Raw genomic sequence first — 18768 nt, 5'->3', positions numbered from 1 at the left:
AAGTTCCCAGGAGTCTCTTATTGCAGGATACCCCTACCATCCCATTGATCTAGCCCTGCAAGGGAGTCCAGACTATTCAAAGTCTGCCTTCACCTGGAATATGCATGTTTGTATCCCAATCACTACCTGAAAATTGGAAATCACTCTGAGCTGCTGAAATGAGCGACGGTCAATCCCATGTGGCCTTACTGTCCTGAGGTCTGGGCTTCTGCATCAATCACCCTTCCCAGGTGTCTCTTATTGGGGGAAACTGCAGATTTCTCAAGGACTGCCTTCAGTGAGAATATGCACAATTCTGTAGGGTAGGGCTTGGAATTAGGCAGATGCTTTGTAACTTCAAGAGCCTGCTCCCCTGACCTGGCATCTCCAGATGCTTGGCCTGTTCCAGGTCCCTGGCTCCCCTGACCTACACCCCCATGCAGGCACATGCATATCCTGTAAGCCAATCTTGGGCAGACCCAGCCCTCAAAGCCTGTGAAACCCTGGCTAGGCCCTCACCACTTACATAGCGTCCCGTGAGAAGGGAGCCTACCTTAGGAAAATCGCTTCTAGTTGACCCCTACTAATGGGAGATGGTCCCCATGTGGACGTGCTTCTGGATGGGGTCTTGAGCTTCTTTAGGAACCAGGACACCCTGATGTCTCCAAATGGAAGATACCCTGTCCTGTGGGCCTGGTCCCTCCCCAGCGAGGCTGTTGAAAATCCTCCAGTTCCGCTCTGTTCCAGATCCCAGGCCAAATTAACCTGGGAGACCCGCGCATGCGCAGTTGGCACACTACAGTTGGCCTTGGGCTGCAGGGGGCACTCCAGGCCTGTGGAACTCCAGCCGGAACCCAGGCACCTGAATGACCTCAGGGTGGAGGGAGCCCCACCCCCTGAAAATCTTTCTGAGGCAGCAGCTTAAAACAGTCCGCGTTGCTTCCATTTGCATTGGCTTCCTGATGGGGTATCAGGCTGCTCTAGCCATCAGGGCTCATCAGGTATTTCTTATTGGAGGATCCTCGGGTCATCTAGCCTAGCCTTGCCCAGGCAAGGCCAACCTTATTTCTGCAGCTCCGCCTACAGGGGGAATATATGCATTTGTGGAGGCTAAGCCTTGGAATTAGATGGATGCCAGGTTCCCTAATAGCCCCCTCCTGAGACCCGCCACACCTGCCATCACCCATGTCAGGGTCCCTTACCGCCCTGACCTGCAATGTCAGCCAACCCTTGGCTTTTGGGGCCCTCAGAGGCCTGTGGAGCTCAAGCCAGTCCTCAAATACCCACTAGCTGCCAGCGTGGGGAGAGCCTGAAATTCTTTCTGAGGCTTCAGCTTTAACTGCTGACTGTTCGTTCCCATTGGAAGCGGCTGCCCAATGGCTTCTCCAGCAATTAAGGATCCCAGGTGTCTCTTATTACGGGGTTCCTTGACCCCCCTTCTTACCCCACTGAGGCAGGGCAGTGCAGATTCTTCCAGCTCTGCCTTCAGGGAGAATATGTGCCTTTTTGTCTGTTAAGCCTTGGTATCGGGCAGATGCCAGGTATCCCAGTTGCCCCCTCCTGTGACCCAGCCTCAGCCAACATCGCCCAGTTCCAGGTCCCTGGATACCCTGGCTACTTGGACTTGCATGGCCTGTGCTTGAGTGGTCCATATTCTGTTAGGTGGCTTCTGGCTGTCAGGGCCCTCTCTGCCTGTGGAGATCAGGCGGGTCCCGAAACACCTGCTGGCCTGCAGGGTGGAGACAGCCACCCCTACTAAAATCATCCTGAGGCTCCAGCTTAAACTAGAGACAATGAGTCCCCATTTGGACTAGCTGCCTGTTGGGGTATTTGGCTTCTCTAGCAACCAGGGCTCCCAAGGGGGGTCTCTTACTGGAGGAAGCATGACCTCTATATGGTCCATGCAGGGCAAGGCAATCCAGACTACTTTAGCTATGCCTTCAGAGGGAATATTTACATTTGCATAGGTTGAGGCTTAGAATTAGGCAGATTCTTTGTACCCCAAGAGCATGCTCCTGGAACTTGGGATCTCTGGACGCTTGCCTTCTTTTCCAGGCCCCTGACTACCCTTACCTGGGAGGCCTGCACATGGCCAGTATGTACCCTAAAAGCTGGCTTTGGGCAGACCCTGCCCTCTAAACCTGTGGAATTCAGGCCTCCGCTACCAGCATCATCCCTGGTGTGGAGGGAGCCCACCTTTTGAAAATCGCTCTGAGCCAATAGGTGCGAAAGGGCAACAGGCAGTCAGCATACAGACTTACTGCCTGCCAGGCTCTAGGGCTTCTGTAGGAATCAGGACTCCCCTGGGTCTCCATACGGCGGATACACTGTCCTGCCAGGCAGGCCATTTCCTAGTAAGGCAGTTGAAAAACCTGCGGCTCTTCTTTTGGGGAGGATGTTCCATAATGTGTAGGTAGGCCTTGTTCATTAGGCTGATACCCCGTACCCCCACTAGCTCTCCCCTGTGATGCACCTCGCCCACCATTGCCTGTTGCAGGTCTCCTTCCTGCCTCAACTTCCAGGCCTGCTCATGTGTACTTGTATCCTGTCACCCGGCCTTGGGCTGCCGGGGCACCCCAATGACCTCAGTGCCCTCCGAGTAGAAGGAGCCCACCCACGGAAAGTCTTTCTGAGACACCAGCTCTAACCTGACAACAGTGTCCCCATTTGGACTGGCTGTCTGATGGGGTCCTGATGTTCATCAGCAACCAGGGCCCCCAGGTATCTGAGAGTGCCCTGGTCAGCGCTCCTGGCCCCACTCTGCCCAAACAGTCCTGATGCCTCCAGCTCTGCCCCTAATGGGAATATGCACATTTGTGTCGGTTAAGCCTTGGAGTTAGCCAACCCATAATGGGTCAGAGGTTATGCTTAAACACATCGACCCACTAAACATCCTACCTTTTGTCTCTGAAACTGTTATGTGGGTTAGGAAATGCTTTCAATGTTCAGGGAGTGTACAAGCCTGCTCCACATTTAACCAGGGACTAGCAGGTCACAGGGCCCTCTCTGATTTCTCTGGGCACAGTTGTTCTATGTCCAGTGACTTCTGGACCACCAGCAGTAAGTGTTATCTTAGTGGGGCCCTTTTTGCCTTTTTCCTCCAAATTTCCCTGTTAAATTTCCAGCTAGCCTGCCATTTTGTTACTTGCCCCAACAGTATCATGTAGACATTAGCCTTCCTGGATTGTTTCCCACTATAATCTCTATTGTATTCAACAGTGTCATTGGGTGTGGATGTTTTCCAAGATCTGCTACAAAGTCATCCTGCACGAGAAGGGCAGCAAAGCCACCAGTCACAAGGCCTGCCTGCCCATCTGAGTCAAACGTGTGAGCCACAGAAGGATGGGAGTAGCCACTCTTTTTTTAGTGAGACTTATGGAGATTTTCTTTAATAAACATTTCTCAACAGTATGCTCTTTGGCCAATTTACAGAAACTATAAATGGTTATTTTTTTTAATAATTTTATCCAGTTTTATTTCTGCCTTTTGGAAAGGGAATCTACCACACTTCTGTCCTAGCCATTCTTGCCAGTCCCACCTAAAGGAGTTTGAAATATACTTTGTTCAAAAATTTCAGGAAGCGTTATTTCACAAAATTATTCTTGACTACATTTAAAAAAATATCTACAAATGTATAACAATTATTAAGAGGGAGCCTGATTCCTAGTGCCAGTTTGAAGAGGAATTTATAATAACTAAAGATGGACATGACATTAGAATGACCTACACTTGGTTGCCTTCTCAAATGCTGACCTCATGGCTAGCAAGAAGAGAGGCAAGGGAGGGCTTCATTTCCCCTCCTCTGAGGTCCATTTCTGAGTGCTTCAAACTTAGAAACTTTGTAACTGCAGCCAGGAAGTTGCCCAGCTATTTAGAGTCTTGATGTGAAAACAGAATAAGACATTATTTAGTTTTTTCACACTACCCTGTGTGAACTTTGATATTTACCGAAAGTATTTCACTACCCCAGCTTCCTGGCACTGAATGCACTGAAATTCAAAAGTCATGCGTATCACCCCAAATGAAAGCAAGATTTGGAGCAACACCACCATTGTTGGACCATTTCGAAGCATATGTGCTCAGGAGAATCTAGCATGCTGCTTTTAATTAATGCCATTCTAATCTTCTGGATTTCTACTGTTGGGGTGCAAGGTAAGTTGAAAACACGAAAGCAGACCTGAATATTTAGTTCCTCTCTCATATGTGTGTGTTGGGTGTGTATTAGTGTGTATGTTTTAAAATGAATAAATAGGTAAGAACATTTTAAATAAAGCCTTATAATTTAATCTATTTTATCAAAATGTTTTCTAATATGAAATTAAGAGAAAATAGAATGAAATTATTTTCTCTGTCCGTGTGAATAGCCACCAAATACAACATTTGGAGAGGAATTACAGGATGAAAAAGCTGCGTATAATAAAGTCAAAAGGGTCAAGTACCAGTGTAATTCTCCATAAACTCTGCAATGCCACTGGCTAGAAAAAGCATCCCAAGAAAATCTGGACACCTTCAAAATATTTGCATTTTCATAGATTTGTTAATTTAAGATTTAAATATTATTAAACCAGGAAATTCCTTTTTCAATCTAATTATCATTCAACAAAGGGGAATCTCTTTTACTAAAACAGTGCAGTATATACTAATTTTTGTGTGTAATAAGCCAGTGAAATGTCAATGAGTTGTTATCTTTTTTTTTTTTTTTGGTTGTTACTTGCTTTTCTGAGCTCTTCAGCAAATGTTAAAAGTGAAAAGAAATTGTCCATCCTTTATTAAAACTATAAACCACATCTTACAATATTTTAAAAACTGTCTCATCTTATTTCATGTTGAAATAAAAATCATCATATCCAAATAATTGCAAACGAAACCTCTAACAAGATCCCAGATCGCTGATTAGACCACATGTGGAAGTGGAGTTTCAGTCCTACCTTTTATTGTTTGATTTCCAGGAGGGATTTATTTTGCTATTGTGTTGCTTGCTAATTTTTGCATATAATGGACGTTCTTTGGGGAAAGTTTCTCTTTAATCCTAACTTAAGAGAAAAATAGGAACATTAAAAATGCTTTACTTTTAAGAGCCACCCTCATAAAAGTTATAAAACCTTATTTCTATAGACTGGAAACTCCTTTTGTTTGTTACTACTTTTAACATTGAGATAGACTCACAGGAGAGCAATTAGCTGATGGGGGTAAAAGTACAACAGGCATTGCTTAATTAAAAATTAAAAATTAAATTAAAATTAATTAAAAATACCAAATTCTCTGATTAGACTGTACAACAGCCTCACTGAAGAACTGTATAAATAGGTGTATTTGATTTTTTTTTACCTGTGTGTCTGATAAATATTGTTTTAAACATCTGTTAGTGATGGCATTAAGAGAGGATTTCTAAATGGGCAAAAAGCAGGGAAAGGAAGTGTAAAATATGAGAATAATATGTAGAATTTTTACAACCCAGAACCCAGAAAAAGATATTCAAACTTCAAACTAGTCTCCGGAGAACCCTCAGTGAAGGTCTATCCAGAATTTGTGTCGCTGTTAAATGGCTTCTAATTTTGTGTTGCAGTTAGGCTGAGGTGCGTGTTGAGGTGCTCTGGTCCCAGAGCAAAAACAGCGCGTTAAAGTCACGCTTATATAAGAACCCTGCATACGTTCCATAGTGAAATACTGATCGAGCACTATATTATGCTGCATGTTGCAGCAAAGAAGCTCAAAAGAAAATGAGAACTCTGTGCCTCACTACAGCTTTGAGTGTCCTTGGAGGAAAGCAAAACGTGTCAATAAGTAAATAGATTGCAAGACTATGTGTGTCTATGTAGATACGTGTGATACATGTGTGTATATATATGAGGGTGTGTCTCGATTTCATTGGAAATGTAGTCATGAGCTTTTATCAGAATGTAGAGACAGCAGACATCATCTCCTACTTTTGGAGGGGGTGACTGGCTAAGGGAGGTCTGCCAAGAGAAGTTAACTTTCAGAAGTATCACATCGCTGTGCGCACAATGAATATTTTTGCTAAATGTTGCAGAATGAGTGTTGAAGGATAGGTAGAAGGGGGACAATTGGAGAATGGAAGGGACGTTATTCTGGATAGCAAAGTATACATAGGTAGAAATGCATGGAAATCAAACGCTGTAATTTGAGGGGAGCGTAAAGCATGTCTGGAAAAAGAATTATGGGAGGTGTGACTGTCAATGTTTAATGGCGGGTCTTTTCCTCCGCCTCCTATCAAATTGTAAACAGATAAGTAACCCCAGGTTTCGCAGGTTAAAAAGCACAGGAATCACTAGTGTGAAATATTGTGCCACACGGAAAGTCACCTCTAGACAAATGCAAAAGAGAGTTTCCCGAGGTAACTGGTTGGTGAGCTGAGTTTCTGGAAGTTGTTTTCTTTATTCACATAAGGAGAAAACAAAACTGCTTCATCCTCCCAGCACCAGGAAAAACCAGACAGCACAGAGACTGAATCAGAGTAGAAAAAGGAAAGGCCCGGGGAGCCCACACGACTCTGTCCCTGCCTGCCAGCTCGCGGTGTGGACCCGTGACCAGCTCCCCTCGGCCGCCGCTCATAGATCGCTGTGTGGGATTTTCTTCTCGAAGTTACTGCGCAAGAGAGTTTATTCCACGTGACTTCAAACATAAATTTCATGTTCATTGACAACGGACTTTTCAAATACTCTTGTACTCTTAATTAGAGACCGTTTTTTGTTCTCGACTGATTAGAACACCGGAAGGCATGTAAGGGTAAAGGAACTTGAGCTGGATGAAAGAAAAAAAAAAACAAAGAGATGATTAAAAGATGACTTAATGATTCACTAATGTAGGTTAATTCTTCAGTTTTGTTTTATTTTTCCCAGCGTTTTCCTATTGTGTTTTTCCAAAAATAAACCACGGAATTATATATGGTAAAGAGTACGATGAGAAGCCTTCCCTAATTACTGTTGGGGAAATTTATTATTATTCTTGTGAATATAATTTTACATCTCCTTCACGATCCTTTTGGACTCGCATAATCTGCACAGAAGAAGGATGGTCACCAACACCCAAGTGTCTCAGTGAGTAAATGCCCTGATCAGTAGATGTGGATGCATCATTCAGTAAATAGAGATGTACCAGATGTGACGTCACGCCCTTGGCAGGCAATCACAGGATCAGGACTAGCCAGCAAAGATGAGAAATGTAGTCCTTTCTTGAGAAGCCCTTTATGAAAACCAAATGAAGAATAGATATGTGAACTTTCTCGTGTTACTTAGAAGTGCTTTACACATTTTAATTTTAAACTGATGATTTATGTATTTGACTATTAATATGTATTCCCTAATATTTGTTTGGTATTAGCCTGGGCATATTTTTCCTTTAAAACAAATCTTTTTACATACACATTCTGTTTTGAAACTTACCATTCTCTTGAGTATTGAAAAGATTGTGTAAGTGTAAATAGTTTCACTTTCATATTTTCCGTAAAACACGTCTTTTGTTCTTACAGTGATATCTATATTAATCCTTAAGTGAATGTGATGAGCAGACTCAAGAGAAAATAGGTATATTAAGCAAAAAAGCAATGGGGGGTGCCTGGGTGGCTCAGTTGGTTAGGTATCCGATGCTTGATTTTGGCTCAGATCATGATCTTAGGGTCATGAGCTCAAGCGCTGTGCTGGGCTCTGTGCTCATCGAGAAGTCTACTTGTCCCTCTCCCTCTGCCCACCCCACCCCCCACTCTCTCTCTATCTCAAATAAATAAATAAAATCTAAAAAAAAAGAAAAAAACAATGGCAGGCAGAAAATATGAGCCAACAAAGGAGACAGTAGTGGTCTTTCTCCTTCTTTAAGAAATATTTATGAGAATTAAGAGAGAAATGGATATATTAAAATCTAATTTTGTACCTAGAAAAGTTTATAAAAATCAAATATTTTTTGTAAAAACCATAGAACAGAATGAAATGTTAATTTACTTCTGTAGATTAAATATCTTCTTCTAAATTACTTCTGTAAAGTAATATCATATATATAGTAGCATGATCAGAGTTCTTTAGAAATTTTGTTTTCATACCTGATTTCAGTTTTGAAAGTTTGCCATTCTTCTTAAAATACTGTAAAAAGGAAATTTAGGTTTTTTTTTTTTTTTTACCACTTCCATCTTGTACATTAAACAATTTTTGGTTCTTAGGACTGTGTTTCTTTCCTTCTGTGGAAAATGGTCATTCTGCATCTTCAGGACAAACACACCTGGAAGGTGACACTGTACAAATTATCTGTGATGTCGGCTACAGCCTTCCTGGTAATAGTGACACCATTTCATGTTTGGAAGATGGCTGGTCTTCTCCTCCCAAATGCAGCTCCACCAGTAAGTAAAATGCTGTCCTTTCACATCCTGACATGTGATGTGATTTTTTAAAAAATATATCTATTGTCAGGGGCTAAATGTAGGTTTCACCACTGGCTTTTATCATTATGCATTTGTTTTTCAGTTCCAGTTGAGTCTGATAGATATACAAATAGCATAGTTTGCCTGCCTACACGAATCTGGTGCATGCAATAAATAGAAATATTAGAAGGCAGTCCCTTTATGTTAAAGGAACACCCATTTATTGCTTACATGAAAATTATCAGGTTAGTTGGAAATCAACTTTATTTAAAACTGGAGTATTAAACTGAAAATAGACTATTTAAGTGAATGTAAGTCCAATCCTAGTTAAAATGTCTTATGAATAAGACAGTTTTTTATAGTTATTTTATGTGTGTATATTAAATTCATAGGCTTAATTCAATAAACCATCAGTTTCTATGTTTAAAATATTTTGTACCTGTGAGCATTATGCTTATTTGTCAGTGGCTTTGGAAAACAACTCCTTAAGATACTGTATAATATGAAGGCATCTCTCAGACCTGGGTGAACACTTGCAATTCCTCATCTTTACAACTCTTCTGGCAATCATTCTTAAGATCGTTCATGGAATTCCAGCCTATGCTTGCACAGCTTAGTACTCAACCAAAGACTCAAGAACACTCTTCAGAAAACTTTTCTAGCTCTTTCTCCTCATAATACCCTCTCTCTGTTACTCTGCCCTGTAAATTCTAGCCATTCTAGCCACCATGGTCTCTAATAATACTGTGATCTTGCTCTTCTCAGTTCAGGAAGACCCCTGGACTCTGCATAGCTTCCCCCCACCCCTCGCCCCCACAACACAGTCTGGAAAGTGCTCTCCTAGTAGAAAGCTGAAACAGTCATAGACTGTGCGTTTGGGTTTGGGTGTCCCCCCCCCCCGCCTTTTTTTATCATCACAGACTTGCACTGCATAGTTTCCAGTCTTTTAGAGATATGTTTTGTACGGTCTTCTAATGTTTTTTCTGATAGGAGGGTATGCTGTTACCAGCTAATCTATCTTATCAGGAAATGAAGCCTAATGATACGCTTTTTAAAAAAAATGTTATTCCAGAACTTCATTATTTAAATTTAAACTTCTAGAAAATAGAGTCTTTTTAAAGCAGCTTGAATTAAAATGCTTACTCAGTTACCAGTTAGGCCACAATCTCTTTCAATTACAAGGGGCTTACAAGTGACTAATACAGAAAAATAACAAAAGAACACATTTATTGACTTCCTACCTGAAATGTCCAGTGGTTGAACAGGGTTCATGATTTATAAGGCTTCAGTTATGGTATAAATATTTCATTGTCATCTCCATCTCGAGAACCATCTCTCTTCATTTTGTGGGATAATGGCAATTGTCAGCCCAACAATTGTATTTTAGAGGCCTGACAACTCAGTTTGACCAGTAGTAACCCACACAAGCTGGCTCCTGAGTACATTTTGTGAGACTTCATTAGCCTCTGAAAAATTCTGTGTATCCAGGGTTAGGTGTTGGATCAAGAACACCATGGAAAGTCAATGACATTCAGGCAACTGGATTCCAACATGGGTTCTGAGAAAAATCACCTCTGTGTCCATGAGTAAATGATCACCTATTTGAGCTAAGGTCACTGATCCACAAAATTAGTTATGTTAAACTCTCTAGGTAACAATGATTAAAACATAACAATTTTTCTTTAAATCCCTAAATTGTTTCCATGTGTGGTGGAAGCTCTTATTTTCTACCAACTGTGTTATATTTCTGGACAAATATTTAGTGAGAAATGGCTTTTAACAAGAATTAGAGTGATAAAGGAAGAAATAAAGACTGGATAACGAAATGGTGGAGAGAGATTCAGAAAGATGAAAAAATAGGAGTACAGAAAAAGAATAGAGAAAAATAAATATCTAGAACAAGAGTTCTAAACTTTTTCGGAAGCTTGCACACCTTTTGTTCCCCAAAATAAGCTGCGGGAATGCTGATAAAATCATTAATCACTTCATTAAATCAATCATGATATACATATGCTTTTAAATTTTGTGGCAGTGTTAACATTGTAAATCACACGTTTTAAAAAAATATATTGACTTTACTCTTAATGCTACAGTCTTAAGAAGTCATCCATATTATTCATATTTAAGCAACTTCATGTCTTTAGGAAAGTAATATGCAAGTAAATTAAATTTTAAATTTTAGTAATTCTATCAGAAGGATGTTGCCACTGACTTGTCCTTTTAGATGATTTTAAAATGTGTACTTAACCTTTAAAAATTTGATCTATTTAAATAATGAAATAATGTGATCTGACAAAACAAAACAAATCTGACATTCACCAATATGAAAATGAGATTTAAAAAAATTCCATAAATTTTAAAACAGGCAAAATTATTCTATGGTGTTTGCAGTGAAGAGTGTTAGTGGTTAGACAGGTCATGAGGAACTTCGAACATGTGAGTCATAACTCTGTTGTTTTAGCTAGATGGCAGTTACAGAGGTGTGCTTATTTTGTAAAAACTTACTGAACTTCTGATTTTTATACTCGTCTACATGCATTTTATGCTTTAATAAGTTCATTACCACCCATTATTAGGAGACAGTTCCTATGAGGTTTTCACATTTCTGCATGGTCCAGGCTTTCTGAACGAAGAGTGCTAGCAAACTTGGCCAGAAAATGATTCGCAAACAAGCCTTGGACGTTAGAGTATATGCCCCTCAAGTGAGATTGAGAGACATCTTTCTGGAGCCATTTGCTTACGTTTCAGAGGAGTAAAAACCTTCCTCTCTCTCCCCACAAATTTGTCTCTGTTCCAGAGCAAAGGTCTCCTTCCCTTTCTGTCTTGTGGGGAGGATGGGCCAATGGGCCAGCTACCCTGTAAAAGCTCCAAGTCTCTTACTTCAGAGGTTCCTTTCCTATGGTGCAGAGCCACAGCCTGAGCACAACGATCACCTCGGGCTGTCACTGCATCTGATTAGTTGGCATCTGACAGATTAGAGACTGGAGCTCAGAGAACTGGCAATATAGCTCTTTGTGAGTAATAACCTATTTAGTCTCTGTCTAGAGAACTAACGTTTCCTGTAAGGAGGATACATTTCCATATGCATGTACATATACACACACACACACACATCAGGCACTTACTGTACCACCAATAGAATATATAATATACTATACATGGTAGATATATACATAGACATATATATATTTATATGGTGAATACCCATGTATATTTAAAAATAGTATAATTTATTTAGGTGTTGATGTATAAGGAAAATGTGCATAAAATCATTTTTTACTAAATTATTCATAATAAAATTTCCTAAAAGGTCACTTATCCACTAGTACATAATGATTAGAGGTTTTTGTCCGCTTGTTGTGTGCTTGGGATAACATTAGAAATAAGACGCTGATTTTTAATACACCTTTGAGTCTTATGATATGCCAGTATTCGTGAATGCCAGAAACAAAGGTAAGGGCATATGGTTTAAACTCAGTGACAAGTTGGACTGTGAATGCCATGATGGATCTAAGACAGAGATGAAAGTACCACAGGTTCCATAAGATGTGGTGAAGATGGTAAGTCCTTTTTCTTCTAGGAAATAAAAAGCAATTCTGAATGTATTTCTTTTTAGTAGACTCTACTGAAAGATGTTTCCTAATGAACAATCATCAAAATTTAAGGTGACTCCACATAGCTTTAAGAGACCAATGTTAAATATTGATTTAATAACAGATCTTTGAAAAGCACTTAGCTCATCCAAAAGAAGGTTGTTTATATGCCACATGCATTGTAATATTTACGACCAAGATGAACGCTGTTTTGAAGTTACCTCGAATTCAAACTGCCAAATAATTCAAAACGAGGCAAACATTACCCAAGTTATAGTCTGCTATGCATGCTACAGCACCTTTAGATATTTTACTCCTTGATTTTCATCCTTTTCCTTGTCATTTGATTATAAACTCAAAATTTATGGTCAAGACTTGGGGCACCTGGTTGGCTCAGTCGGTTAAGTGTCTGCCTTCAGCTCAGGTCATGGTCTCGGGGTCCTGGGATGGAGTCCCACATCAGGCTCCCTGCTCAGTGGGGAGTCTGCTTCTCCCTCTCCCTTTCCCTCTGTGTGTGCTTTGTCTCTCTCAAATAAATAAAATCTTAAAAAGAAATCTATGGTCAGAGACTTGTTTTTTTGTTTATTTTAGAGCATTTTTGGGTTTCATGGCACAATTGAGTGGGAGATACAGAGATATACCCCTTGCCCCACACATGCAATATAATCTGTCCCATTACCAGCTTGACTGATCAGCGCACTCTATTTGTACAATTGATGAACAATTTGACACACCATAATCACCCAAAGTCCATAGTTTATATTACAGTTCAATCTTGGTGTGGCACAGAAGTCTTTGACTTAAATGCAGGACAGAATGGCTTCAGGTCATGCCAAATCATACCCTTCCTTAAATATGGCTGTACATTTTTTCCCATATATATTCGTTTTCTCCTGCTGCTGTAACAAATTACCACAACCTAATTACTTAAAACAATGCAAACTTATTATCTTACAGTTCTGGAGGTCAAAAGTCCTGAAATCAAGGATGTTGAATCACAGTTCCTTCTGGAGGTCCTAGGAAAGAATTTGTTTTCTGCCTTTTACAGCTTCTCGAAGCCCTTTGCATTTCTTGGCTCACTGCCCTTCCTCATATCACTTCAATCTCTGCTTCTGTTGCTACAACTCCTACTTTGATTCTGACACCTCTGCTTCCTTTTGTAAGCACCCTTCTGATTACATTGGGTCCACTATCATACAAATAATTCAAAATAGTCTCTCTATCTCAAGGTCTTTAACTTAATTGTATCTACAAAGTCTGTTTTGCCAAGGAAGGTAACATATTTGCAGGTTTCAGGGATTAGGACATGGACATTTTGGGGAGGCCATGGTTCTGTCTATAATACCATGTAATAACCATACTTGAATAAATCAGCTAAAAAATCCTACATCAGCCAAGATCAATTATTTTCAATAGTTTTTTTTTTTTTTTGCAATTGGATTAGAAAGGGAATATAAACAACCAAAAAAGAATTGTCATGCAAAATTCTGGAATAAAATACAGAGATACAGGGGTGCAATTTTTCATAAAACTGAGTGAGTCACATTTCAGAGGGATATGAACAAACTGTTATTAAAGTATTCAATTGCCAATAACAATGCATAAAACTGTCTAGTTTAAATAATATTTCTGAGATTTAGTTAGAAAATATTTCATCATATTTTTGTGATATATGCTTGATTTATTGAGAGTATTTGTCTTGAATGTCATTTATATTTTCTTTTTTTAAATAGATTTTATTTATTTATTTGAGAGAGAGAGAATGGGCAGTGGGAGGGGCAGAGGGAAAGGGAGAAGCAGACTCTCCACTGAGGGGGGAGCCTGATGTGGGACTCGATCCCAAGACTCTGGGATCATGACCTGAGCCAAAGGCAGACGCTTAACCAACTGAGCCACCCAGGCACCCCTGTCATTTATATTTTCACATGTGAATTTCAATATCTAATTTTAAGAGATGAACCATGAATAACAGATTAAATGAGAAAAATATACATATATATTCATCTATCTATCTATTTATATATCCATTTTTACTTGAATCAGAAGGTATTCATAATGCATTGGTTTTTAGAAAGATATTAAAGATGTGGTTGGGTATAATGGAAAGATTCCGAACACCTAGAAGCAACTTGGCCATGTGTTTTTTAAAAAGTCCATATACTAAATACAGTTCCCCATTTGTAAAGTTAGGAATTATTTGCTTTTTAATGTTCCCTCCTACTTAAAATGTACTAGACATAATTCTTGTTTGGACCATTCCAGGTACTAACTTTTTAAACATACCTATCATTTAATTAAATATGTTGCACTTTAATTGTTACTACTTGAAAAACTGATTTTCATGTGATCTGTGAAAACTATTCATATGCCGTTTTATAGACAAATAAAAGTTATTAAACTTTTATTGTTAAATAAATAAATGAAATAATTTACTTTATATGATTGCTCGGGACTTATTTTATTACAGTCCTGAGGAGATTGTCATACAAAATTTTACCTTGCTGTTCAACCCTAATTTCTCTAAAGGGGCTTACACATATTTGTTGGGTGTAAATAATTAGGGGTTTTTTTGAAGGTAAGAATATAAGTGCCTCTGGGTATGAAGCCCCCTGCTATTTAATAGCATGTATTAAATTTAATATTGCAGTGATTATTTCACATATATTTATTTACTTTTATTTTATTTTCAATATAGAATGTCTTCTTCCAGTTTTAAAAGCAAATCTAGATGTTTATCCAAGAAAAGCAAAATACAATGCTGGAGATGTGTTGCAATTTTACTGTGGAGAAAGACTCAGAAGAGTTGGACCAGATTCAGTTCAATGCTATCACTTTGGATGGTCACCTAATTTTCCAACATGCAAAGGTCAATATTTATTTTAGAACTGATGAAACAACTTATATCAATTTATATTAATGTCTATGTATTTTATTGGTCTTATATATATAATCTGACAAATTGCAAAAAAATGGCAAAGGTAGTATTTTAACTGAGAAGGAGAGGAGGTGCTGGGCTGTAGATTATTTATGTTTCCTTTATCAAGGGGTAATTCTACTTCTGTTTTGAAATGTATAATGGAATTTTATAGATCAAAATATAATTGCCAGAACGGGGAAGTGTTAGGGATTTCCCCCCAAATTCAATAAAAAATCATACTTTAAAAAATATTGTATGGGTCTTGTTATATTTTATTAAGTAATCAAGAAGTAATCAAATAAACATATGAATTATTCAATATAAACCAATGATTTGTTACTTGCTTCAGATGACATTACTTTTTAAAAATATTTGATAAAATTATTTTATATATTTATAGATATTAATTAATAAAAACATATGTGATAAATATAATTGCATATATATATATCATACCACATATTCAATAACTACTTACTTTTATACGATATCCAGATTATTGAACTACTTTAAAATCTTCAGGGCACAATTAATATCCTGGTTATAATAACCTGCAAAATATTGGGGGTTGGGGCAATCAGGATAGTTACATATAGAAAAAAATGTAAGATGGCATTAAAAATTATTGTTAATTTAAAGAAATGCAACAAGGTGTTTTGTATATGCAGGTCAATGTCCTTATTTCTTAGATAGGCATTCTGAAGAATTTAGAAGTAAAATTTTACTATGTCTGTCATTTACTTTAAATTATTTTGGGGCACCTGGGTGGCTCAGTCGGTTAAGTGTCTGTTTCCATTCAGGTCATGATCCCAGGGTCCTGGGATCAAGCCTGGCATCAGACTCCCCGCTCAGTGGAGAGTCTGCTTCTCCCTCTGCCCCTCCCCCTGCTTGTGCCCTCTCTCTCTCTCTCTCTCTCTCTCACTCTGTGCACTCTCTCTCTCTCTCAAATAAGTAAAATCTTAAATAAATTACTTTGCAAAAAAAATTAAATAAATTGGGCAAAATGTAACATTAATATATATCTAGGTGATCAGTATATGTGTTCATTTTTCTTTAATTTGTTCAGAATTATTTATAATAAAAAGTCAATGTTTGAGAAAAAGAATAGTTACTACACTATGTACATGGTAAAAAGCAAACCTAAAAAAAATAGGAATTTAGCAAAAATGTAATTTAGTTCTAGGTCAACCAAAACAGTAATTCCACATTTTGCCAGATTCATTAGACTCTTTAAGCATTATTTAAATAGTTTTTTTTTTTAATGATAGGAAAAGTACAGTCATGTGGTCAACCACCTCAACTCCCCAATGGTACAATAAAAGAGAGACGGAAAGAAGAATATGGACACGGTGAGATGGTGCAATATGAGTGCCCTCCCTATTTTCTAATGACAGGGCCTAAGAAAATACAGTGCATCGATGGAGAATGGACAAATTTGCCCACTTGCGTTGGTAAATAGATGTTAATATTTAAACAGAACAGTTTAAACTTTGCACTTATATATAAATACATATATAAAACGATTTAAAATATTTTAAAAGCAAGCAGATCTTTTATTACATTTTCTTAGGACAAGTTAAAGCATGTGGCTCCATACCTCACCTCAAGAATGGCTATGCCCGGTTCTCTATTATTCCCTTTCAACATGGTGTTTCTGTGGAGCTGAATTGCAGAGATACACATACAATGATTGGAAATAATGTAATTACCTGTATTGATGGAACATGGACTGAACTTCCTAAGTGTGTTGGTGAGAATACATTTCTTACTTTTGTATTTGATTGTTCATAATTTTTTAAATCAATAAATATATTTAGACCAGCACATGCTGGTGCCCATAAGGTATTAAATAATTAGGATATAAGATGTTAAATTCTTTGCTCCTAATTATTTAAAAAATGAATTGTTAAAGATTTTCTTTGACTTATGTACACTGTGCAAAATTACTGAGATGCTAAGGGCTCTGTGAACCAAGAGAGTTTGGGACTTCTGCTTCAGAATAATATCAGATTGCTTTTTTCCAGGTATCTACTGTTGCATCTCATCTTCACCATGTGATGGAGCTATGCAAAACTGATTTTCCTTAGCTTCTGGATAAGCCATGTTCTTTTAAATCTCCATGCCGTTCCTCATTTGTGCCTTTGCTTTCTTCCTGAAATATCTTTCTCCATTTTTTTTAAGGATTTGAATATGTATTTCTCCAAAGAAGACATAATAAAAATTATAACAAACACATAAAAAGATTCTCAACATTATTAGTCATTAGGAAAATACAAATCAAAACCACAATGAGATATCACTTCCCGCCCACTAGGATACCTATTAGAAACCTCATAAATTTCTGGTGGGGATGTATAATGGTACAGCTGCTTTTTTTTTTCTGTTATTATGTTATGTTAATCACCATACCTTACATCATTAGTTTGTGATGTAGTGTCCCATGATTCATTGTTTGTGTATAACACCCAGTGCTCCATTCAGTACGTGCCCTCTTTTTTTTTTTTAAAGATTTTATTTATTTATTTGAGAGAGAGAATGAGAGACAGAGAGCATGAGAGGGAGGAGGGTCAGAGGGAGAAGCAGACTCCCCGCCGAGCAGGGAGCCTGATGCGGGACTCGATCCCGGGACTCCAGGATCATGACCTGAGCCGAAGGCAGTCGCTTAACCAACTGAGCCACCCAGGCGCCCAGTATGTGCCCTCTTTAATACCCATCACCAGGCTAACCCATCCCCTACCCCCTCCCCTCTAGAACTCTCACTTTGTTTCTCAGAGTCCATAGTCTCTCATGGTTCATCTCCCCCTCCGATTTCCCCCCTTCATTCTTCCCTTCCTGCTATCTTCTTCTTCTTCTTCTTTTTTAACATATAACGTATTATTTGTTTCAGAGGTACAGGTCTGTGATTCATCAGTCTTACACAATTCACAGAGCTCACCATAGCACATACCCTCCCCAGTGTCTATCACCCAGCCATCCCATCCCTTCCACCCCCCACCACTCCAGCAACCCTCAGTTTGTTTCCTGAGATTAAGAATTCCTCATATCAGTGAGGTCATATGATACATGTCTTTCTCTGATTGACTTACTTCGCTCAGCATAATACCTTCCAGTTCCATCCACGTCGTTGCAAATGGCAAGATTTCATTCCTTTTGATGGCTCCGTATTATTCCATTGTATATATATACCACATCTTCTTTATCCATTCATCTGTCAATGGACATCTTGGCTCTTTCCGTAGTTTGGCTATTGTGGACATTGCTGCTATAAACATCGGGGTACACGTACCCCTTCGGATCCCTACATTTGTATCTTTGGGGTAAATACCCAGTAGTGCAATTGCTGGGTTGTATGGTAGCTCTATTTTCAACTTTTTGAGGAACCTCCATACTGTTTTCCGGAGTGTCTGCACCAGCTTGCATTCCCACCAACAGTGAGGAAGACACAAAGAAATGGAAAAACGTTCTATGCTCATGGATTGGAAGAACAAATATTGTGAAGATGTCAATGCTACCTAGAGCAATCTACACATTCAATGCAATCCCTATCAAAATACCATCTACTTTTTTCAAAGAAATGGAACAAATAATTCTAAAATTTGTATGGAACCAGAAAAGACCCTGAATAGCCAGAGGAATGTTGAAAAAGAAAAGCAAAACTGGTGGCATCACAATTCCAGACTTCAAGCTCTATTACAAAGCTGTCATCATCAAGACAGAAATAGACCCTCAACTCTATGGTCAACTAATCTTCGACAAAGCAGGAAAGAATGTCCAATGGAATAAAGACAGTCTCTTCAACAAATGGTGTTGGGAAAATTGTACAGCCACATGCAGAAGAATGAAACTGGACCATTTCCTTACACCACACACAAAAATAGACTCCAAATGGTTGAAAGACCTCAATGTGAGAC

At 38.8% G+C, this 18768-nt stretch overlaps 1 protein-coding gene across 2 annotated transcripts in view; it reads left to right on the top strand.

Annotated features, from left to right (window-relative positions):
- The first annotated feature begins 4073 nt into the window (after window positions 1–4073).
- CFHR5 (complement factor H related 5) overlaps window positions 4074–18768 on the top strand; it is a 28340-nt gene continuing 13645 nt past the window's right edge. Inside the window, exons 1-7 of one of the 2 annotated variants that reach the window (XM_021682503.1) lie at window positions 4074–4134; window positions 6846–7037; window positions 8150–8326; window positions 8535–8540; window positions 14636–14806; window positions 16126–16308; window positions 16428–16607. In XM_021682503.1, coding sequence (XP_021538178.1) covers window positions 4074–4134; window positions 6846–7037; window positions 8150–8326; window positions 8535–8540; window positions 14636–14806; window positions 16126–16308; window positions 16428–16607 — 970 coding nt within the window. Of the gene's footprint in view, window positions 4135–6839; window positions 7038–8149; window positions 8327–8534; window positions 8541–14635; window positions 14807–16125; window positions 16309–16427; window positions 16608–18768 lie in introns of both variants that reach the window. The other variant, XM_021682504.1, reaches the window with a different exon arrangement.

This window comes from Neomonachus schauinslandi, chromosome 6 (assembly GCF_002201575.2).
Source record: "Neomonachus schauinslandi chromosome 6, ASM220157v2, whole genome shotgun sequence".
Lineage (NCBI taxonomy): Eukaryota > Metazoa > Chordata > Mammalia > Carnivora > Phocidae > Neomonachus > Neomonachus schauinslandi.
The sequence above is the reverse complement of the archived record's forward strand: the minus strand, read 5'-3'. Positions and strand labels throughout refer to the sequence as shown.